General features: G+C 44.1%; 1 protein-coding gene across 1 annotated transcript in view; it reads right to left on the bottom strand.

Annotated features, from left to right (window-relative positions):
- Positions 1 to 292: 292 nt before the first annotated feature.
- Positions 293 to 25,182, bottom strand: part of LOC128597355 (uncharacterized) — a 63,543-nt gene continuing 38,653 nt past the window's right edge. The window contains exons 3-6 of the mRNA XM_053607685.1: positions 12,242 to 12,517; positions 9,183 to 9,301; positions 3,087 to 3,160; positions 293 to 587 (exon numbers count right to left, since the gene is read on the bottom strand). Coding sequence (XP_053463660.1) covers positions 407 to 587; positions 3,087 to 3,160; positions 9,183 to 9,301; positions 12,242 to 12,517 — 650 coding nt within the window. The 3' untranslated portion in view covers positions 293 to 406. The remainder of the gene's footprint in view (positions 588 to 3,086; positions 3,161 to 9,182; positions 9,302 to 12,241; positions 12,518 to 25,182) is intronic.

The following is a 25,182-nucleotide window of genomic DNA, read 5'->3' as shown; positions in this document are numbered from 1 at the left end:
AATAGGTGAGCTTATTATATGTAAATTATACCTCAATAAACTAGATTTTTAAATTAAATAAGCATTTTATTGCCAGAGCAAGAGATTGAAAGTAGATCCAAGTGTAATAACAGGGAACACGAATTGTCCAGACACACAGAAGCCCTGGTATCATTCTTCATCCCCACGCCTCATTTTCTTCTGGCAAGAAGTCAGTGTTTATCATTCGCACTAACGGATGGGAACAATAGCAAGGAGAATCTAGAAAGAGAATAATCCACAAATCATTTACATCTGGTGGCTCTGGAATGTGTTTTGTTGCCTCGTGGAATTTGAACAGAGATGGGCCTGCTTGACGTCCTGAAAATATACTTCCATTGAAATAATGCCGTTCCCTAAAAAGATCTGAACTGCTGCAAGCTGGGAGTCACATCACTTTTCTTGTCTGCTTCTCCCTTCTCCCTCTCCCAAGCAGGAAATGCAATGATTTTCCCAGTCCCAAACCGTCCTGCAAACGGGCTCTCTGGTCTGGTGTCTCTGCCTTCCAGAGATTTAGTGCCACCACACAACGTGCAGTATAAATGGAGACCATTGAGATGTTCCAGCCACTGGAAAAACATTTGAAAAAAAGTTTTCTTGCAAATTACTGGAATAATCTACTTGCAGATAATAGAGAACAGATTCTACAAAAATTCTTCATTCTTATATCTATCTAGCATGAAGTTTGACTGTCTGTGGCTCTGGGAAATCTCTCCTGGCACACTATACCCACCCCACCCCACTTCAAGCCCTGCCACTCCCGAGCTTGGGTTCACTGCCTGCTATTTGCACCCCACCTCCTGTCCCCAACACCCTGTACTTTGTCCTTCATGGCACTTACCACGTGGAAGGCAAATGCCTGTTTACTAATCTGTGTCCTGGACCCAGCTGAGAGCTCTTTGTGAGCAGGGGTCTGCTGAGGTCACTGTTGTATCCCCAGCTGCTATGAACAGTGCCAGGATCATAGTAGGTGCTTAATAAATAGCTGAGTTGTTATTATTCTGAACACATAACAGAGTTTATTTAAGGTTTTGAAAATCAACTGCACAAACAGGAAAACTCTGGTGCTTCCAAAGGGAACTCCACCCAAGCAGAGCTCCAGCAGGAAATACCAAAAATTAAGTATCTAGCACAGAAATCACTGGGTTTCAATGCAAACTCTCGTGAGCTGATTTCCATGAGGCTGCGGAAACTCCAAGGCTTTAGGAACATTCCTCCAAGTCAGGTAACAGTCTCCAAGTGAGGGTAGAGCAGCTCTTTTACCTTAACACCCTGGGGCTCTACGGAAACACTGAGTTTGGAGTCAAGGCCAGGCTTGCAGGACTAGTCTCTCACAGCCTTTGTAAATGACAACACCAATGCCTTCTTCACACACCTTACAGCACCATGTGTAAGTCCTTAATGGTGATATAAATTTTAGCTGTGTAGTTACCAGCCATAAAAATAACAAAATACACCTGGGACTGTAAAGCAGCCAGAATAAGAGGAAGAAAAATGAGAGAATTTTAAATAATAACCATACATTACTCCTCATCATTCAAACACTGGCTTCCGAGGTATGGATCACCTCCATCCCTCTTGTCTTTCCAGGGCCTCCTGGTGCTCACCTTTCAGCCCACATACCCCATGGTCAGTGAAATGAGATTGCAGGGAGCTTAACTATGCTCTGTGTTACTACAAATTGTCAACCCTTGAATTAAAAAACAATTAGCTGAAATGAGCAATTGAGAACATCTGAATTCCAGCTTGCCATAAATTCATGTTTGAATTCATTGATACCTATGTATCAATATTCAAAGACCAGTAGATCTTTTAAGTTCAGGAGTTCGAGACCAGCCTGAGAAAGACCCTGTCTCTAAAAAATAATTGGGTATTAAGGCCACCATTTATGGTTCCAGCTACTTGGGAAGCTGAGGCAAGAGGATCACTTGAGCCAAAGAGTTTGAGGTTGCTGTGAGCTACGATGCCACAGCACTCTACCCAGGGCAACAGAGTGAGACTCTGTCTTAAAAAAAAAAAAAAAAATTCAAAGACCAAATATTTGTTAATTCATTGATGATACTTCCTTCTTCATTAAAATACTTAGTTAAGAAGTAATCTCATGAATTCTTTTGCTTTTTTTGAGTTAGGGCCTTGCTCTATCACCCAAGCTAGAGTGGTTATAGGCTGGTGTTATCATAGGTCACTGCAGCCTTGAACTCCTAGGCTCAATTGATCCTCCTGCCTCAGCCTCCAGAGTAACTGAGACTATAGGCATGTGCCACCACACTCAGCTAATTTTTTTCTTTTTTTCTTGCGGTTTTTGGCCGGGGCTGGGTTTGAACCCACCACCTCCGGCATATGGGGCCGGTGCCCTACTCCTTGAGCCACAGGCGCCGCCTTTTTTATTTATTTATTTATTTATTTATTTATTTATTTTGACAGGGTCTTTCTATGCTGCCTAGGCTGGTCTTGAATTCCTGGCCTTAAGTTATCTACCCAGCTCAACCTCCCAAAGTGCTGGAACTATAGGAATGAGGTATCATCTAGGTTACCTCATGAATTTAATAGATTCTTGTGGTCTATAACTGTCAAATAAATTACCTTGAATTTAGATAATAATTCATGCCAATACTTGAGTGGAAAGCATAAACATTTCAGAACATCAACAATCAGGCCAACTCCTGGTGGAAATTCAGCTCATGCCCACTGCGGTGATTTCACCAATCATTCATTCATTAAATCATCCATTCCACTAAAGGGAAAGAACTTTGGAGTCTGGCTTGAATCCTGGCTCTGCATTTTACTAGGAATATAACCTTGGTCAAATTGCATATTCCTTCCTTGACAAATTGCAGATCACAATAATTCCTATCTTAGCAATTTGGCATGAACACTACATAAATTATTTTAATTATTAATAATAGTAGTAATAACTATTACACAGAGGCTAATATACATGTATACACCAGAGACCTAGAGCCACCTTGCCTTTTCCTTTGGAGTGCCCATCCCCAGGTGTGCACTTGGCACTTTCTTCTTGAAGAACATTCTTTTCAGCTTTAAGGCCTTCTGTGGAAGTCACTTACCTTCTGTTCAGGTGCCATGTGTAGACATTGAAGGGAATCTTACACAACACACTCTTGGCAAAAGTGCTGTGTTTCTAGTAAGAGGATGAAAGGCCTGTTAGATTAACCATTTGACTGGCTTTGGAGGAAGAAAAGGAGCTCACATGAGTAGGTTTGATGGTGGTGGTGGACCCACAAAGGTCTAAGGTAAATGCTTAAGTAACACAATTTAAGAATCTCAAGACAGATCTTTCTAGCACACAATTATAGTGAGCACAAAAGCTTCTCTAAATGTGTTCCCGATTGATCAAAATTCAAGTACACTGTTTTGTAACTAATGGTACCAGTACAGTCAGTAAATAGTGTTTATTGTGTCTTCTGTGAGATGGGCAAGGGGCAAGAACCAAACAGGAGTCACATGGGGAGCCTCCAGGAAGAAACTTGTCTGTAAACACTTGGTGGCTTAAATAGAAAGCTTCAGAGACCCGTGCTAGTTTGTCAAACTTCCACAGCACTTTACCTGTCCCACCCTTAGGGCGCAGTTGCTCCTGAGTCTGCAACTGCTGGCTCTTGTTGGAGATGTCCAGCAGTTGAGAAGGGCCCAGGGCTGGTCCACTACTGTGTCCCTCACAGCCCCCATCAGAGTGCCAAGTGCGGAGTGAATACTTTCTCCATATGAACTATACACAGTGCACTGGGATCAGACTGCACCTCTACAGGAACTAAGATGAACCCCCACGGCACATCCTCCTCCCTCACTGTGCCCTCAAACTCAGGCAGAGGCGGGAGGAGGGTGCTGCTCCTGGTCACACAGCCAGTGATGGGAGTCAGAAAAGGGGCCTTGGTCCTTAACGTCTTGCTTTCCATACACTCTCTTTCCAAGGAAATTAAATCCCTAGCTGGAAGAGAGACTTAATTCAAAGAACTAACCTTGAGGACAGAAAGAAATTCTGAAATTCAGAAAAAACATTCCTTCCTTGTCTCTTTTGAAATTGAATTTTTTTCTGGTTTCTTTGGGTGGTGATACTGACTTTGAATTTTAAAGGCTCTTGGGGGAGAGTGGTTGGATTGTATGTGGTGAACACAAGCATATACACACCCTTCTTTGTGCATATAGGTATCCAACAGTGTTAAAGCTTGTGTGCGTGTGTGGAGCGTTGTAAATCTTATGTAGTATATAATATATGGCATGTATGTTATACAGGTATGTGTGGATATCTAAATAATATCTACATAAAAACATATGTGTTTATACATTCCTATATGTGTATTTATTTATATGTGTAAAATTCAGATGAGGCCTGGTCAGTTATTGGGTTTGGCTGGTGAAAAGTTTTATTCGCATGGACAGCCAGGGTGCTCGTGGAAACAACTTCATCGTAATAAGAGGTAAGTCTCCGGAGCACCGGCATGGCTAAAGAAATGTCAGGCTATAAGGACAGCACTGGGTGCTGCCTGGAGAGCTGCTGCTCAGGGCTTCTGCCCCCACATCCTGCCCTTTGCTCCCGAAGTTCCCTCCCTGACCCATGGTCGTCGCAGGTGGAGGAGGCTGGAAAAGGCAGGCAGCGACTGAGCAACAGCAGAAGACAACCCCTCAGGGAGGGGAAGAGGCCACAACTGCAGGGGGCGCTGTGGTGCCCTGGGCGCAGGTGTTCAAAGACAGGAAATGGGAGTTGTTCCATGGAACTGGGTAAGAGCTAATCCAAAGAAAGCCATCTGCTTGTTGCTGGCCCTTTCAGCGGGACCAATTCACATCCAGCACTAGACTCCAGCTGCTGGAATCTGAGGGAGTCCCTTTCACCTACGTTTGGAATCAATTGAGAGAGCCACTGGAGTCAGCCACATGCAGATGACAACCCTGTCCTCATTACTCACAGAAGCTGGGTGGGAAGATATATCTTAGGTGTGCAAGAACGAGCCTTCAATCCGCAATCCCAGAATTAGGCAGACTCACCTGTCCAGTCACAGGCAGCCTGCAGCCTGCAGCCCCCAGCAGAGGCCGAGGCCGCCCCACTGACAGGTGCAGGCATGGAAGCCGAATAGGGGTCAAACAACACCCTTCCCTCTCCCGACTGGGCCTTGCCTTCTCATTTTCTTTAGGGATCCCTCATTAGGGATGGGTGAGTCAAAGAGTACGAAATGCTAGCAGCCTTACTGTAATAAAAGCCCCCGCCACTTGGAAGGGATTCATGAGTGGCAAACAAACATTCCCAGTGTGGCCAAGACACAAACCATGCTGCCTGTGACAGCAGAGGCTCTCCCAGTAGCTCAGAAAAAGGATGCTCTTTTTCCCTAGTCTTCCTCCTCCCCCCACAGACGGTGCTCCTCCCTTCCCAGTGATCACTCTGCCGACAGCTGCCCCTGTATATTTTGGGTCTTCCCATTACTATCAAATAAGGGAAACCCAGGGGTTTTACTCCCATGACTTGGGGGAGTGGCACTTTCCCCAAGCAAGCCAGCCTGGTGTGTGGGTGGAGGATGACGGCCTCCCTCCTCTTGCCCACCTCCCCCAGAGGGTGCAGAATGGAAGACAAGTATTCTAAAGGCATGGCCACGTTTCCTATTGACGTTCAGAGCTAGAAGGGAATTGAGGCATAATGTGAACTATATTTGATCTTTGTCCCTAGTTCCTATCACGAATCTCCTAAAACCCTTCAAATTTCCTGACAGATGGGAGTGTCTTTAGCTATTTGAACCACCTGAGTTTATGGTAACACAGTGACTTAGGGTGGGGCTCCTAGACAGCTTCAGGATGGGGCTGTCCCTAGAAAGACCAGGAGATCAGAGGGTTGTAACCTTTAGCTCCACTTACTGACCTCTGGAAGGGGAAGAGGGGGAACTGGAGATTAAGTTCTGTAAAATTCAGCCAGGTGGGGCAGCGCCTGTGGCTCAACAGAGTAGGGCGCCAGCCCCATATGCCGGAGGTGGCAGGTTCAAACCCAGCCCCTGTCAAAAACTGCAAAAAAAACAAAAAAAAAACCTCAGCCAGGTGCAGTAGCTCTTGCCTATAACCCAGCATAGCGGCACATGCCTGTAGTCTCAACTATTCAGGAGGCTAAGGCAAGAGCATCACCCGAACCCTAGAGTTTTAGGTTGCTATGAGCTATAATGACCCTATGGCTCTCTACCCAGAGTGACAGAGTGAGACTTCTTGAGTTTGTGAGGCAACCTAGCAGATTAATCAAACCTGAGAAGGGGTAGCGAGAATCACAATTTGTAGGTGACAACTTGGGCTTGACATCTGAAGTGGGGGCAGAGTGGGGCTGAGCCCTTCAGGGTGGGACATGATGTTATCTCCAGGTAGCAGTGTCAGGATTGAATTGAATCAGAGGACAACCCCGGCTCTGCTGGAGAACTGCTTGGTGCCTGGGGAAACTACCATCTCCCATCTCATCACAGAAGTGTGCTCTGTAGAGTGCAAGTAGATGGGGGGGGGGGACTGTTTTTCCCTCAGAGAATCTAATGAGCCAACCCCAGAGCACACTTTTGATTTTTTTTTTGAAACAGAGTCTCACTATGTCCCCTTTTGTAGAGTGCTGTAGTGTCATAGCTCACAGCAACCTCAAACACTTGGGCTTAAGCGATTCTCTTGCCTCGGCCTCTCAAGAAGCTGGGCCTACAGGCGCCCACCACAATGCCCAGCTATTTTGTTGTTGTTGTTGTCATTGTTGTTTAGCAGGCCCGGGCTGGGTTCGAACCCGCCAGCCCCAGTATATGTGGCCGGCACCCTAACCACTGAGCTACGGTGCTAAGCTCCAGAGTTCACGTTCGGATTTACAAAGATTCACCTTTCCTAGTGGTCATCCCTGTGTGTTCATTGATTGAGCACTTACAAAGTAAAAGGCCCTAATAATAAAAGTAAATTAATTAAAAAAGAAAAGAAAAATCCATTCTCTTCAAAAAAAAAACAAAGTAAAAGGCCCTGAACTAGGTGCCAGGGACCCGATGCACAGTTCTAGCTCCAGCAAGATTTACATCAAACTGGGAGTCCAACAGGAATCTGCTGAGCATTTATTACGCACTCCATTGTGCCAGGGGCTCAGGAAACACCTCAGAGACTTGCCCCCTCCAGCCTGCTGAATGCAGCCATGAAAAAGGATTGATGATACTGAAGCACCTCCAAGCCCGTGTTGCTTTACTCTGAGGAGAGATTTCTTCTTCACAGATTGCCTGGGGATGGAGGACAGGTTTAGGAAAACAAAATGAATGGCTAATTCAATAACTAAAATGACATGTCTCTCATGGAAGACTGCACCAACTGAAGAAGGGTTGGTGAGTGCATCCTTGGGTGGGCAAAACCATTCTAAAACATAACAGGCAGTGGCTTTAAAAACGTGAAAGGGGTGAGCATCTGCATCCTGCCCTTTGTGGGGGCATGACTGTTGACCCTACCACGGCTCTCAGAGAGATGGATCTGTACATTTTTAGACACCATAGAAAGATTCCTTCTGCCTGGGCTTCTTTGGAGCATTGTACATTTTTGACAAAATTTTAAAACAACACAGCAGGCAAAAGAATAAAGGCTTTGTACCCCTTCTTTAGTCTCAATATAACTGTGTATGAAGGGCGGAGAGCCAAAAAGTTCATGTTCAGAAACTCAGGTGCTATTTGTAGCTCCCTAATAAGCAAAACTCTTTTAGCCATCTACTCATCCATTCATTTTGTTATCTCAAAACCTCAAAAATCTAAGCCTAGACACACAGCAGATGCTCAGTGAGGGCTTGTTGGTTGGATGGATGGATGGGTGGGTGGATGGATGGATGGGTGGATGGATGAAATATCCAGAGATCAGTCCACAGTCCATCCAACATCCCACAACCACAGAGTGACTTCAATAGACATTATCTTGTTCACACCCCATCAGGGACCCAAAGTAGAGAAGTTTTTGTGTGCTGACCCCTAAGGGGAAGAAAATGAATAAAGAAATAGAATGAACTCATTCCAAAAGACTGCTGCACCCAAGAAATAGAGAAGTGAAGGGATGTGCCTCTAACACCCGCCCTCTGGTCAATAATCACATGCAGTGATGCATTTCTAGTCCCAGCTACTTGGGAGGCTAAGGCAGGAGGATCACTTGAGCCCTGGAGTTTAAGGCTAACCTGGGCAACATAGAGAGATCCTGTCTCTTAAACAATAATAATAATAATAATAATAACAGGCTAGGCACGGTGGCTCACGCCTGTAATCCTAACACTCTAGGAGGCTGAGACAGGCAGATCTCCTGAGCTCAGGAGTTCAAGAACAGCCTGAGCAAGAGCGAGACCCCATCTCTAAAAAATACCTGGTGTTGTGCTGGGCACCTGTAGTTCCAGCTACTGGGGAAGCTAAGGCAAGAGGATCACTTTAGCCCAGGAGTTTGAGGTTGCTGTGAGCTGTGACACCACTCTACCAAGGGCGACAAAGTGAGACTCTGTCTCAAAAATAAGAATAATAATAATAACAATAACAGTTACCTCAGTTTAATCACAAAAATTAATTGCGCTTTTAGTATGGGCCAGTAGCTGTGGCTACCAAAGTGAATAAGACTGCACAGTTTTCTTCTATTCTTCTTACTACATCCCACTACCTTGTCTTGACCCACTGCTCAGTCTCACCTTGCCCTGTCTCCCCTATTGCACACTCCAGCAAACCCTCACTTATGAATGAAACCTAACACCCCCCTTCTCTGTGCCAGCTCAGCATTGCCGGAGAAAGTCACCCAACTGTGCCAACCAATGTCATTTATAATGCATGGCCCAAACCATCCCTCCCAGTAATCCGATTTCAGTGATGGCACCACAGCCCACCTGGATACTCAAGCCAGCAATCTCTCTTAAAATTCCCTTTTACCTCCTGCCCCACATTCAAACGTCACTAAAGTATCGATACCGTGTCCAACATGAACGTGAAGTCCACCTCTTCTGTTCATCTTCATCTGCCACCACCTTGTCCAGATCTCTGTCACTTCCCACCTGCACCACTGAAATTGCCTCCAAATTGGTCTCCTGTTTACGTTCTGGTCTGCTGGCTTAGTCACCGAAAGAACGAAGTGTACTATTAACTCCGAAACTGGACTGTGTTGGCAGCGTTCTCTCTGCCACGCACACCCTCACCCTTACCACCGCAGTGTTCACTAACCTGACTTCCAAATGCCAAAACCCATATTGCTTTGCCAGAAGGTGTTCTCTGGTCATGAAGCTGCTTTGCCCACCCTTGCAGCAGGTGCTCCCAAAGACACTCCCTTGTCCCCAGCAGACCTCAAGCAATGGCAGAGGGGATGGGCATATAAATAACCCAGTTCTCTCCCCCCTCACATGGGACAACTTGAATGGCACTTTTCTTTTCTTTTTTTTTTTGAGGCAGAGTCTCACTTTGTCGCCTTCAGTAGAGCACCATGGCGTCACAACTCACACCAACCTCAAACTCTTGGGCTTAAATGATTCTCTTGCCTCAGCTTCCCAAGTAGCTGAGACTACATGTGCCCACCACAACACCCGGCTGATTTTTAGAGACAGGGTCTGGCTCTGGCTCAAACTGGTCTCAAACTCCTGAGCATAAGCAATCCACCTGCTTTGGACTCCCAGAGTGCTGGGATTACAGCATGAACCACCATGCCCGGCCCTGAATGGCACATTCCATGTGGCTCCCAGAGCTCCCCAGAGGGACCAAGCTTTGATTGTCCACAGTGATAACTTGATTTATAAGGCATCCTTCACTGGATTTTTTTACTTCCCTGCCTCAATCCCCAACTCCTCTATTGACGCTTTCTTATGTCACCTGCCAAATAAACTACCTTGCCTTAGTTTCCTTCTAGGGAAAACCAGACTATGGCAATGTCTCTTCCTTGCCTACCATTCTTCCTGTGGCATACTACTGCCCTTAGGAGAAAATTCAAACTCCTTAAGTTTTCCTAGAAAGTTCTACATGGCGCTCCTACGTACCAATCAGGCTTTACCTTCCACTGTGCTCCCCTCCCCCACAACACTGGCATCACTTTGCCTCCTTTAAGTTCCTGGAATATTCCAAGCCTTTGGCATCACAGGGCCTCTGCACACTGTCAGCTCCAAGGCCAGGCATCGCCTCCTCACATGTACACCTTGCCCTCTTCCTCCCTGTCTCAGCTCACATGTCCTTCCTAGGACAGGCCTTCCTTCATTCTCACTCATGAACACCCTTCATGGCACTGACCATAAATTGTACCCCTGTTTGTGTGTTTGCTTGTCTAAGGTCTGTCTCCCCACCAGACTGGAAGCTCCAAGAAAGCAGAGATTGTCTCCACTCTGTCATCCAGGACAGGGCAGAGGGCCTAGCGTATTGGAAGCCATCAATGCTGATTTCCATCTTTTTAAGACTGAACAAAGACGCAGTCCTTGTCCTTAAGGAGCTCATAGCACAGTGGGAGAAACTTGTATACAAATGGATAATTTCCATGCGGTGTCAGAGGTCAAATAGCTGTAGGCCGAAGGCGCTAATGGGCCATAAAGCCCATGGTGGTGGATAAAAGGAATGACTCTCCATTTTACTGACCCAATAGCCTCCAATTATATAAAGTTCAAAAAGTAAATGGGTCCTGTTCACTTCTATGTCCTCAGGGCTGGATATAGTGAGCAGCGCAGGGACTGGTTAAGAGACATCCTTTGCTTGAATGAATGAATAAGTGAGTGAACGAATATTTTTACTCCTTTCTGAATCAAAATTGAAATGATCAACTTCAAATCGGAGGAGATTTTTGTTGTTTGTTTTTCTTTTTTGAGAGAGAGTCTCATTTTGTCACTCTGGGTAGAGTGCTAGTGTCATAGCTCACAGTAACCTCAAACTCTTGGGCCTCTTGCTTCGGCCTCCTAGTAGCTGGGACCACAGGCCTTCACCACAACACCCAGCTATTTTTAGAGATGGGGTCTTACTCTAGATCAGGCTTGTCTCAAACTCCTGAAGTTCAAGCAATCCACCCGCCTTGGCCTCCCAAGTGCTAGGATTACAGGCATGAGCCACTCACACCTGGCTCAAATCTGGGTTTAAATTTTTAAAACATATACTGAAGTTCACAATATTAAAACACCCAGCCATAGGAGAAATGTACAGGAAATCATGTTATATTCTTTTAATTGAAAAAAAAGTACCAATAAAAAAGCACATCAATGAAGAATTTATATTACAATAAAACATGTTCATATTATTAATGAGGAAAATTAGGATTCAATATTACATGTACAGCAGAAATAGTGTAATGTTAAACAAAAAGCACCAATATACATTGTATATTGTATTGAAAGTATCCAGCCACATAATGAAAAAAATTGGGGTATTAACAATACTTTCCAGACAGACCTTGTATGTCTGGCAATAAGCAAAACTCTTGAGGTGTTTTTCATGTTACTTCATTTTAACCTTCTGTAGCTTCCAAGTCATCTATAATAAAATTTTTTGTTTAAATGATATAGATCATAAATCTGGCCAGGAATTCTAGAAATCAAAATGAAAGACAGAACTGATATACATAGTATCAACATAAATATTTGCTTTAAAATAATGACCAGATAGGAAAAAGTCCTATGTGTATATAATAAATCTCATTAATCCCTCCCTCCCATAAAGTTCTATTTCTAAAGTTGAAATATATGTTTATTCAATTTACTTTAACATGATTTTATCATACCATTGAAAAAACTGGTATAAATATATATATATATATATATATATATATATATATATATATATACACACACCACAAAATGACTTCTCAGCCTTCTTATTCAAGAATGAAGGGAACTGGCCAGGCCCAGTGGCTCATGCCTGTAATCCTAGCACTCTGGGAGGCCATGCTGGGAGACTCCCTAGAGCTCAGGAGTTTGAGACCAGCCTGAGCAAGACTGAGACCCTGTCTCTACTAAAAATAGAAAACCTAGGCAAGCATTGTGATAAGTGCCTATAGTCCCAGCTACTGGGGATGTTGAGGTAGAAAGATTGAAGGATCACTTCAGCCCAGGAATTTGAGGTTGTGATGAGCTAGGCTGACACCACAGCACTCTAGCCTGGGGCAAGAGTGAGACCCTGTCTCAAAAAAAGAAAAAAGAATGAAGAGAACTAAATCTTAGAAAGATGGTGTGGTAGGCAGCCTCCAAGGTGGCCCCTAACAATTCCCTGCCTCTTGGTATTCAGACCCTTGGGAAATTCCTTTCATTTGAGTATAGACCAACCATCCTGGTTTGTGCAGGGAGGACTAAGGGAGTTCCCAAGATGTGAAAATTTCAGTGCTAGAAGCCGGAAAGTGTTGCAAAAACAAGGATGGGATGAGTTGATCATCCTGGCTAGATTTAGTGACTCACTTCTAAACAATGTATAATACAAGAGAGAGCAGAAGAGATGAGTTGTCACTTCCAAGATTATGTTATAAAGAGAGTGCGGCTTCCACATGGTGTTCTCTCTCAGTCCACTTGCTCTGGAGAGACCAGCTGCCATCTCACGATGCAGCCCTGTGGAGAGACCCACATGTGTAAACTTGGAAGCAGATTTGCCCATAGCCACAAGAATGAACTTGGTTTTTTGTTGTTGTGCTGTTGTTGTGCTTAGAAAAAGTCTTGCTCTGTTGCCCCTACATAGAGTGCTGTGGCATCATAGCTCACAGCAACCTCAAACTCCTGGGCTCAAGCAATCATCTTGCCTTGGAAGTGGATCATCCCTCAGTCCAGCCTTCTGATGACTGCGGCTCCAGAAAACACCATTATTACAGCCTTGTAAGCTTCTGAGCCAGAACCATCCTGCAAAACCACACCCAGATTCTTGATCCTCAGAGACTATGAGTAATAAATGTTTGTTTGGGAGATAATTACTTAACACAGTGTAGGTTGTAAAAACACACACACACACACGCAGCATGTGTAACTAATACAGTTACAATAGATCAGAAGTTCAGCCCAAGGTATGACCTATTTTTGAGCCTAAGACATAGAATTTCTTTAAAATGAGCTTCACTATCCAAACTCTTACTACTCTCCCCGCCCGCGTTTTTGTAAGTAGCCCAGAAGTATAACATTCTACTGTCTCACATCTCCCTGCCTTATTACAAATATTGAGACCACATCCCTGCTCCTGTATAAGTAAAAAAATCAGGAAATCACCCCTTCCTTTCTGCCTCACTCCAGCCCCAGTGTGGAGCTAGTGCTGCAGATCATTATGACCAGTGTTATCAATTGATCGCAATTTCACAGAATCATATAATCAAAGAATCATAGGGTTAGAAAGAGCCCAGTGAGTTTTCTCTGATGATAAATTTAATAAAGGTAAAAATTGCATACCCGGCTTGAGAGGAAATCTTTAGTACCTCTTCCCTCCCCTGCCAAAGAAAGCTGTCAGAGGTAAGAATCCATTGAGGTCTTTCCTGTGTAACTTTGCAAAATGGAAATTTTCCATGTAGAGAAGTAGAGAGAATCACAGAATGAACCCATGACTCTTGGATCTATCACCCATCTTCAAAAATTGTCAAGCTCAAGGCCAATTTTATTTGATATCTTAACTCCCTCCCCCACCGCCCTGTCTCCCAGTACTCCCCATACACTTAACCCTCACCCTCACTCTTTGGGTTATTTTGAAACAAATATCAGACATCAGATCATTTCATCTGTAAATACTCCACCTGAAATATCTCTGAAAGATAACTTTTTAACATAACCTCAACACCATTCTACACTTAATTTTTTAAAATCCCTTAATGTCATCAAATATCCAGTCAGTATTCTTATTTTCCTAACAGTTTCATGGGTTTTTTGTTTGTTTGTTTGTTTGTTTTCTTTTAGAGACACAGTTTCACTTTATCACCCTCAGTAGAGTGCCATGGAGTCACAGCTCACAGCAACCTCAAACTCTTGGGCTTAAAAGATTCTCTTGCCTCAGCCTCTCAGGTAGCTGGGACTACAAGCACCCACTACAATGCGTGGCTATTTTTTTGTTGCAGTTGTCATTGTTGTTTAGCTGGCCCAGGCCTGGTTCGAACCCACCACTCTCGGTGTATGTGGCCAGTGCAGTAACCACTGTGCTACACAGGTGCTGAGCCATGTTTTGTTTTCTTTACAGTAGTTTGTTCCAATCAGGATCCAAACCAGGTCTACAGTTGGATTTAGTCAGTATGTCTCTTAAATCTGTTTTAATTTATAGCTTTTGCCTCCATCTGTCATTGCTCCCCACCCACTAAGCCCCACATCAGAGTTTTATTTTGAGACAATCTTTCCAAGCCTTGTGAGGACACTGTTTTCTGATTTCCACTACTGATTCATCTCTCCTGCTAAACAAATAAAAACATAGTGGACCTCCTTAAGATACAACTTTAAGCAGTATGCTTGGACTTAGATTCATTTTTAAATATTAAAATTTATCAACCAAAGACAGTCTAATTATACCTTGTACTGGAGGAGACAGGAGTCAATTTCACACAACAGTTGCTGTAACACTTTTTAAAAACCCTACTATCAGGAGACATTTCACAAAACTCAATAAATATTTTGTTCCATTGATGATGCCTGTGCCATAGCTTTTAAATAATAAATGGGAAAAAAGAATGTGCTTCAGGAGCAACACCCATCAGTTATGTCCTGATGTCTATGGCCTTTCTCCCCAGACCTCCATAAGATTACTTTTATATTCTTCCCTCTATGAAGTGGGGTAAAAGTAATAGCTTCACAGGAAAAAATCTCACTGAGACCTCTTGGCAAGTTTCTACCAGGCTGAGTCGCATCTGTGGACAGTTGGTGTGAAGTGAAAACATGGGGAGTAACAGATATCTATGAATTTATTTGGGTCATCGTGATGCTATTAACAGCAGGGCTTTGACGAGAATGCTGTGAACCTCCCTCTGAAGCCTGGATTCCTCACTTAGGACCCAGGAGGAAGCACATTCTCAGGATCTATTTACTCTTCAAACCTGGCTCCCCTGGGGTTGCACCTCATCCCTGCACTTAACATCTGAACAGGCAAAGTTCTGCACTGTAAACTCAGAGGTGTGAGTCTCATTACTGCTTTTCCTATGGTGCCTGCCTGGAATTTGCCCAGCATTGAAACAGGCAAGAGTTCAAAGCAGCCTCGATGGCACCTTTTCATGATTTGAGTCAATTAACATGGGATTCCAGGCTGGCCTGGAAGTCCCAGCTGCCAGAAAGTCCTGGGGCAACAGCTGGAATTAAAACTAATAAAAAGCAATTGCAGAGCTACTTGTGAAAATGCCAAACACAGCACAAATACACTGACCCTCATAAACTTTGACATGAACTTGGAGAGGTAGGGCCCAGCCAGACTCGAGGATGGCAGATGCGGGAGGCTGCAGCCTTCTTCCAATTCTCCAATCTTTCCAGATCTTCGTAACACTTGCTCTGTTGTCCAACCAAACTCTCCTAGGCAGCTGGCTCTACTGGCTCATCTGGGTCATCCACTCTTGGGTCTAAGCAGACTCCCTTGCTATACAATTCCCTTCTTCCTTGAATGAATGTATCAGAGGTGGCTGGAGCTGGCAGTTTTAACCGCCAGCTTAAAAAAAAAAAAACATCTTTAGGAAGAAGACTAATGAATAGCTCTTTAAGCCTCTAAAGATGCCAAAAACCTAAATAAGTCAATGTTAAGACCCCAGGCTCAACATTCATCCTTTTCTTTTCTCTTCCCTCCCATTAAATTGTTCAGGGTGTACTCACTCGCCTCTGTTTACACAAAACCAAATACTTCTCTTAAGGTAAATGGACTTTTTTGTAAGCTCCCAGCTATGTAAGCTGTAAAAAGTTACAGAGGTGATTAATTGATAAACCACTACAGCTTAGCTTACATAGTCATAATTAAAGCTAAAGATAGCCCAGATCACAATTTTGTTACTATTGTGCATATTGAACTAAAGACTATTTCAGGATTCCTAAAAACTTGACCAGACTAGGAAGGTGAGAAAAAAATAAACTAAAGGGGAAAATAGAGGAAGATTTGCTTTAATTTCTTTCTTTCTTTTTTTTTTTTCAGACAGAATCTCACTCTGTTGCCCTGGGTAGAGTGCCATAGTATCATAGCTCACAGCAACCTCAAACTCCTGGGCTCAAGTGACCTTCTTGCCTCAGCTTCCTGAGAAGCTGGGACTACAGGTGCCCTCCACAATGCCTGGCTATTGCACTCTGGCCCAGGCTGGTCTTGAACTCCTGAGCTCAATCACTCTACCTGCCTCAGCCTCCCAGAATGCTGGGATTACAGGCATGAGCCATTATGTCCTGGCAATTTGCTTTTATGTCTTATTCATTTGCAATGAATGAGGCTGGTGGTTCAGGGGGTGGGCAGGGGACTGCACAAGAGGGCAATGGCCAACAGGGGCCATGAAAGGGGCTTCCTGGGGTACAGCAATGCTCCCTATTTCTGAACTGGCATATTTCCAAATTTTATATACTGTGTATCTCTCTTTCATTATTTTTAGTGTTGCTCTAGTGATGATACTATCCTCCTGAACTTATCACGGTCAACTTAGAGGTGATGTGGTAGCAGTGTACATAAAATGCAAGAACTTTGCAAAAGTATAGTTTCGTTTATCACGTGTTGTCCATTATAACATTCTTATGTAGTATACACACATATATATGTTAAAAAATCAGTCCCTAAATAATATACAGTTCTTCAAAAAGTTTTGCAAAAGTTTATTTTTTTCAAATTTATATTAACTTTTAATGGTTAAAAAGGTTATCCGACAGGTATGCACATAAAAATGGAAGAAGTGCATCATTCCTTTGCTAAATCATAATATGCATTTCCCCTCTCATCTATGCCTCAACACAGCAGTTATCAAAAGTCCACGTAATATATTTAGGAAGACCGTCTTCTTTTTTGTTTCAATGAAACAGTTTGTAATATTTATTTATTTTTATTTTTTATTTTTATTTTTTTTGTAGAGACAGAGTCTCACTTTATGACCCTCGGTAGAGTGCCGTGGCATCACACCGCTCACAGCAACCTCCAACTCCTGGGCTTAAGCGATTCTCTTGTCTCAGCCTCCCCAGTAGCTGGGACTACAGGCGCCTGCCACAACGCCCGGCTATTTTTTGGTTGCAGTTCAGCTGGGGCCGGGTTTGAACCCGCCACCCTCGGTATATGGGGCTGGCGCCTTACCAACTGAGTCACAGGCACCGCCCTTTATTTTTATTTTCTAAATGTTATTCAAATTAATGTGAGGGTACAATATTTAGGTTACATTGTTCTCAATTCTAGGGCAAAGTTCCATTTGTAGAAGAGCCCCTCACCCAGGAGGCGTGTTACACACCCTCACAGTGTGCACATTCGGTGAGATCCCACCTCATGCCCCCCCTCCTTCTGCCATACATCCTCCGCCTTCCCTCTCCCACTTCCCGCTGCCCATGAACTGGACGATATTAGTGTCTTATTGTTCTTATAAACATGTAATTGTTTATATATTGATTTCATATTAGTATGGAGTGCATTGGATATTTATCTTTCAATTCTTGTGATACTTTACTAAGAAGAATGTATTTCAACTCCATCCAGGTAAATGTAAAAGATGTAAAATCATCGTCTTTTTTAATGGCTGCATAACATTCCATGGTATACATATACCACAGTTTGTTGATCCATTCATGGGTTGATGGGCGCTTAGGTTGCTTCCATGACTTGGTCATTATGAATTGAGCTGCAACAAACATTCAAATGCAAATGCCTTTGTAGTAACACGATTTAAGTTCTTCTGGGTAGATACCTAGTAATGGGATTGCAGGGTCAAATGGAAGGTCTACATTTTGATCTTTGAGGATTCTCCATACTTCTCTCTAAAAGAGCTGTATTAGTTTGCAATCCCACCAGCAGTGTAGAAGTGTTCCCTTCTTTCCACATCCAAGTTTGTAATTTTTGAAATTTACTTTTTCCTTATAGTAAAGTATACATATGTAATTTACCACCATTACCATTTTTTTTTTGAGACAGAGTCTCACTCTATTGCCCCTGCTAGAGTGCTATGGCTTCAGCCTAGCTAATATCCACCTCAAACTCCTGGGCTCAAGCAATCCTTTCACCTCAGCTTCCTGAGTAGCTGAAATTACAGGGGCCCATCACAATGTTCAGCTAATTTTTTCTATTTTTAGTAGCGACAAGGTCTTACTCTTGCTCAGGCTGGTCTTGAACTCCTAAAGTCAGGTGGTCTTCCGACCTTGGCTTCCCAGAGTGGTAGGATTACAGGCGTGAGCCACTGTGCCCTGGCCCATCTTTACCATTTTTAAGTGTACAGTTTAGTCCTAATAAATGTGTTTATATTGCACAGGCTTATTAAGTATTTCTTATGGGAGCTTCTAAAAAACTCACTATTTCTTAAAATGTGTGGCTAGACCATCTGCTTCAGAGTTATCTCATGTGACTGTTACAAAAGCAGATAGCTGGACCTCACCTCAGCCCAGCAGAAGCACACTTGACAGGGGAAAGGGGAAAATGCCATCTCTGGAGCTCATCTGAGCCACACCACTGAGAATGAGCCTTTTCGTTCCTCTCTTGCACTGCCCACAGCCACAGGGTCCATCAGAGCCTTTCTGTGACCCAGTATCAAGTGTGGTTCAGCCTGTGGCCACAGCCTGTCTTCCTCAATCTCCTAACATGTGTCCCAGATACATTCTTTCTGTCTGCCCACTTATCCTCCATCCTGCTTCCAGGGTGGTATTTCTAAACACAAATGTGCCTGTTTAGTAAGAGCCCCTCTCTTACTAAATTGCCTAATATTCCATGGTACGCAGATGTAAGCGCCCCTCTCCATCTCCACCCCCCAGCAGCGCACACAGCTAAGCTCCTTCCCCTGCCCCCTCTGTTCCCTGGGCGCTCCTCTCCTCCTGGCACAGCTCCACCCTGCTTTCCAGTTCCCAGACACACCATGCTCTTCAGCGCCTTCTTGCCTTTGCTGATTTTCTGTCCTCTGCCTAGAAGGCCCATCCACTCCCTTCTTCCCCTGACAACCACTACTCGGACGTCAGACCAAGCCCACGTCAGACATCACTTCATCTGCTTCACTCGTGGGAAGCCCCTTTCCCTGCTGTCCGCCACCACTAGAAGGAATATATTGTGTCCGATTTTGGGAGAATTTCCCCACTAGGTTATCAACTCTAAAGAAAAGGACAATGCTTTTTTCTCTATGAATTAATAAAGACTTACATATTCTCTTTTCTTTCCTTTTTTTTTTTTTTTCCAGACAGTCTTACTCTGTTGCCCAGGCTCGAGCGGTGTGGCATCAACGTAGCTCACAGCAACCTCAGATTTCTAGGTTCAAGTGATCTTCCTGCTTCAGCCTTCAGAGAAGTTGGGACTACAGGTGCCCACCATAATGTCCAGCTAAAATTTCTGTTTTTAGCAAAGAGGGGGTGTCTCACTCTTGCTCAGGGTAGTCTCAAATTCCTGAGCTGTAGGCATTCTCCCACCTTGGCCTCCCAGAGTGCCAAGATTACACGTGTGAGACACCATGCCCAACCACCTTACATATTTTCTGATACATGTTAGGTGTTAAAAAATGTTCCCTCCATTGAATTTAATCAACTCTAATAAAAAACACTAATAAAATCTATCACTTTGTTCCTCAGCCTTTGGCTCTTTTACCTAAACTGTTCCCTTTTGGTTCCTTTCCAATTGTGGTGAACACTTGGCCATTTCTGGCCTGCAGGAAGGATGTTCAGATGCGGCCTTTCTCTGCTCAGCCTCCTGTCACTGGCAGGGGCCTGAGCAGCCCACACCGGTGCCAGTAACTATAACGTTACATGCTTCTGCCAACAGTGGCCACCCTCAGGGGCAAGGTGAGACTGGTAACTGGAAAGTGTTCTGTGTTTGCCAGTTGTTGGAGCCATCTTTTGTCACTTTCTTCAGGCAGCAGATACAATTACCCTCACCCAGAGCAGTTAGTTGTCTTATAGGATACTTTAATCCCCCCAAACCAAAACACCCTTTCTTCCAAACCTTGCCTTCCTAGAGGTTGCTTTTCCAGCCTGAAAGGCAGAATCAGCCAGGAATGGTTTGAGATCTATGGGCCATCACACCGTCTCAGTGGCTGGGCACAGCAATTACAATGCTCAAGGAGGCCCGGGACTCAGAACACCTCTGGTAGGACAAGAAGTGGGTCCATAGAAAGCATTATACATGAGTAGCCTGTTGGCTTACAGTCTGCTCACACAGAAAAAGATTTTGGGTGAATATCAAGTGTCACAGAACAACTTCGAGATAACAAATACACACCTTCATTTTATAGATGAGGAAACTGAGGCCGGGACAGAGGGAGTGGTTTCCCCAAGATGACAAGCTGGTGGACAATGAGTGCTTCACCAGGCGAGGTCTTTCCAGTTTCCAAACTTAAGCTCAAGGGACTACTGGCAAAAATAAGCCAAGGGTTTCTCAATACTTCTACCCAGCCCATGTCCCATCTGCTCCACTGTCTGTAGTAGGGTTGCATTTCTGACTCTGCAGCCTATTTATTTAAACTGCACACCCAGCCCCTCAGCAAATGGAGAGGATGTTCCCTCTCCCATGCACTTGGACTCATTCCACTTAAGCCATGGTTTCTAAACCTGCACTAGACCATCTGGAATGATTTTTTTAACACAGAATCCTGGTCCTCAGTTTGGTGTTTTCCATTTCAGTAATCCAGGATGGGCTCGAGATTCTGTAATTGTTTTTTTAATTCCTTCACTAATTCCCCTGTGAGGTGACATTTAAGGAACACTAGGCCAGCTGCCCTTTGCAGTTCCTGCTCTGACCTACAGATTTTATGCTTCTACACAGCAAGGAATCTCTAAATCACTGGTATCCCATTGTTCCTGATTTTTAAAATATAAGGATAAAATTAGAAGGATGGGTTTGGGTGTAGCTCAGTGAGTAGGGCATCGGCCACATACACCAAGGCTAGCAGGTTCCAAACCAGCCTGGGCCAGCTAAAACAATGGCAACTATAGGGGGGTGGGGCCTTGGTGTGTGTCACACTTTATGGGGGCAAGACATGATTGCAACAGGGACTTTACCTAACAATTGCAATCAGTGTAACCTGGCTTATTGTACCCTCAATGAATCCCCAACAATAAAAAAAAAAAAAAAAAAAAAAACAATGGCAACTATAACAAAAAGTAGCCGGGCATTGTGGCAGGAGCCTGTAAGTCCCAGCTACTTGGGAGGCTGAGGCAAGAGAATCACTTAAGCCCAAGAGTTAGAGGTTGCTGTGAGTTGTGACACCACGGCACTTTACCAAGGACATAGTGAGACTCTGTCTCAAAATAAATAAATAAATAAATAAAAATAAAAAGAATTATGGGTTTACCACCCAGACTTAAAGCTAGAAAACAGGCATCCAGAGAGAATGTGAAAGTCACTCCAGGTCACCAACAGACGCCCTCCATCAGCAGTAGAGCCCAGGATTTTTAACTCAAAGACCATGAGGTGATGCTGTCCCACAGAATAAGCAGCAAAAGAACTGTGACCCTGAATGACTCAGCCACTGCCCTGCAAGGTGAAAGTCAATTAATGTGTGTGCACCATCTCTCCATCCTTGACATGACAGTGATAATGCTTGCCTCCACTGCAGGCGACAGAGATGCTTATAAAACGCCGAAAGGACAAAAGTTTTATGGGAAGACAGAACTGCCTTTTTAAAATAACTCAGACATGACATTCTCTCTTAAGTGGCCACACTGAATAAAATTTCCATTTAGATCCAGCATGGTCATATGAAATATGAGAGCCCTGGTATCTTAAACCCCCTATTCATATAACTTGGGCTAGATGGGTAACTTCACTCAGTGTGGCTACTTTAATTTATAATTTATTAGAATCCTCCTCACACCAAGATACAAATTTCTCAGGTCACAAGTCTCCAGCAAACCCAAAATCCAATTATAGACTTTGGAATAAGGAAGGTGCCTCCATGGGAAAAGTCATATACTTTTTTAAATACAAACATTGGATTCTAGAGCCTGGAAGCTGAATAGCTGGCTGAAGAACCTTGCTTAGTGACCCAAAGAATGTTCCTGGAATCATCACAGACCCCTGAGAAAACCTCTATGTTAACGTCTTACACCATCTTGTCCCAACTCCCACTAGTCTGTGAGCTAATGAGAAACAGTTCTCTTCAGCAGAATGCCTTAGATAGAACTGAAAATTCAAGAAAGCCTTGAATGAAATTCCAGTGGGCTGTGTGGGGTTTCAATGGCTGCCATCTCCTGGGATTGCATCCTACAATGCTAAGGTTGTTGTGCAATTGATCACATTCTTCCACCTCCATCCATGTAATGCTCATACTCAGAGTTCCCTATGGTTTCCCGTCAATCTTCAAGATGGGAGGGTCCCACTGATTTTCACACGCATGCAGTGAGAGAGAGAGAGAGCATAATAGAGGAAAAAGACAGAAACATCAGAGAAAAGTGAACACTGGGATAGACCAGAGAAAGAAGTGGACATACAAGAACAAACTTATGTGCAGATACCAAAGGACCAAATACAAAAACAGAGAGGGGAGGCTGGGCATGGTGGCTCACACCTATAATCCTAACATTATGGGAGGCTAAGGTGGGAGGATCACTTGAGGCCAGGAGTTTAGACGAGCTTGGGCAATGTAGCAAGACCCTATCACTATAAAAAAAAAAAAAAAAAAGAAAGGAAAGAAAGAAAGAAAAGTTTTAATAAAATTAGTACAATGGTTACGGCACCAGCCACATGCACCAAGGCTGGCGGATTCGAACCTGGCCTGGACCAGCTGAGCAACAATGACAACTGCAACCAAAAAAATAGCTGGGTGTTGTGGCGGGCGCCTATAGTCCCAGCTACTTGGAAGGCTGAGGCAAGAGAATAGCTTAAGCCCAAGAGTTTGAGGTTGCTGTTAGTTGTGATGCCATAGCATTCTACCCAGGGCAACATAGTGAGACTCTGCCTCTAAAGGAGGTGGAACACATTCTTCTTAGTAAAGCAGCACAAGAATGGAAAAGCAAGAACCCAATGTGCTCTATTCTAATATGAAGGCAGTAGAGCTAATACAAGGGGGTGGTAGTGGAATGAGCAAGAGGGGAGAGGGGAGGAGGAAGGGGGATGGGGGTCATGGGGTATGACTCACCTCTCAGGGGCAGGACACAATTATAAGAGGGACTTTATCTAACAAATGTAATCGATGTAACCTAATTTTTTGTACCCTTAATAAATCCCAAACAATAAAAAATTAAAAATAATAGGGCGGTGCCTGTGGCTCAAAGAGTAGGGTGCCGGCCCCATATACCAGAAGTGGTGGGTTCAAATCTGGCCCCGGACAAAAAACTGCAAAAAGAAAAAAATTAAATAAAAATGATAAAAAATTAGCTGGGTGTGGTATCCTGTGTCTATAGTCCCAGCTACTCTGGAGGCTGAGGCAAGAGGATCGCTTGAGCCCAGAAGTTTGAGGCTGTAGGGAGCTATGATGACACCACTGGGCTCCAGCCTGAGCAACAGCGTGAGTTTCCTTTGATTGGCTTGGTGGAGGTGGGAGGATGGGGCTTACAGAAGGTGTGGGATGTTACCAGATAACTGATGGGTGCTCTGTGCTTTCCCGCCCCTGGCCCTCCTGGCCTGTATCTGCCACCTGCAGATTTAGTCCTTGTCTAACAAGGAAGAGGAAGAAAAGGGAGACTAAGAGCCACCTTCAAGGTAGATGGTAAATACAAGAAAGAGTTCTCAATTCCAGATTGGAGTTGAGGTGATAGGAATAGTGCTAAAGGGTGACAAGTTTTTTGGCTGCAAAAAAGAGCAAAGTTGTGGTGTTCCATGTGCTGATGGCACAAGGACAGCACTGGGACAAGGCAGCTGCAGCAGTCGAGGCCCAGCCGAGGTCAGTGGCAGTGTGGCTGCATGGGAGGCACCTGACATTCTGGTTTCCAAGTTCACAGGGAGTGTCAGGCCAAAGCCTATCCCACATCAGTCTTAAGGGAGGACAGAAAATTCCCAGTGGACCAAACAAGTGAGTTCTCTCCCACCCAGTGGACTAGAAACATGAAGGCACCCCAATTCTGTCCAACCTGCTATAAGCACTCCAAATGAAGTTCTTCTGGAACTGGGGTGCAGAGCAAGTTGCTCAGACTGGTAAACCAGATCACATGCCCATGCTCTCTAGAGAGACTCAGAGTCTCTGGGAGGAAGTTGAGGCTGGGGGTAAGCCACATGTTCCCAGTTGTCTTAGTCTGGGGTGCTATAACAAATGGTACAGACTGTGTAGTTAAACAGTAGAAGATTATTGCTCACGGTTCTGGAGGCTGGAGGTCCAAGATCAAGGCACCAGCTGATTCTGTTCCCAGTGAGGACCCTCTTCCTGGATTGTAGACAGCTATACCTTCCCACATCGTCTCTCTTCTCATTTATGAGAGCTCCATCCTCATGACCTAATCTCCTCCCAAAGGTCTCACCTCCAAATATCATCACGCTGGGAATTAGGGTTTCAACACATAGGACAAAAACAGTCTGTTCATAGCACCACTAGTATGCATGCATTTGTTTTTCTCTCTTTTTTTAATTATAAAAAACTGTCAATCTACAGAAAAGCATAACATGAACCAGAATTTCCATCATGCAGATTTAACAAATGACCTATTTACTTTTTAGCTTTGTATCTTTATTCTAAATGTATTTATACTTGAACCTTATCTGACCCTTCCCTGATCCTGTTTCCTGTGAAGTAACAACAATCATCAAATTTGTTTATCCTTTAAACCTATCTTTTTTTTTTTTTTTTTGTACAGACAGAGTCTCACTTATGGCCCTGGGTAGAGTGCCGTGGCATCACACAGCTCACAGCAACCTCCAACTCCTGGGCTTAAGTGATTCTCTTGCCTCAATCTCCCGAGTAGCTGGGACTACAGGCGCCCACCACAACGCCCGGCTATTTTTTTGGTTGCAATTCAGCCGGGGCTGGGTTTGAATCCGCCACCCTCGGTATATGGGACCGGGGCCTTACCGACTGAGCCACAGGCGCCGCCATCCCTTTTGCCGTTGATTGGATATTTTTTTCTTTCTTTCTTTTTCTTTTTCTTTTTTTTTTTAAGACCAGTGGAGTGCAGTAGTGGGAAGCGGGGAAAGCAAAACAAGGAGTTCTACCTGTACCTGCTAGGGAACAACTGACTGAGATAACTCAGTATCTTCAGACCAGCCTGTTTGG

This window comes from Nycticebus coucang, chromosome 2, assembly GCF_027406575.1.
Source record: "Nycticebus coucang isolate mNycCou1 chromosome 2, mNycCou1.pri, whole genome shotgun sequence".
NCBI classification, from domain to species: Eukaryota; Metazoa; Chordata; class Mammalia; order Primates; family Lorisidae; genus Nycticebus; species Nycticebus coucang.
Note: the sequence above shows the minus strand (reverse complement) of the source record. Positions and strands in the feature narration are given on the sequence as shown.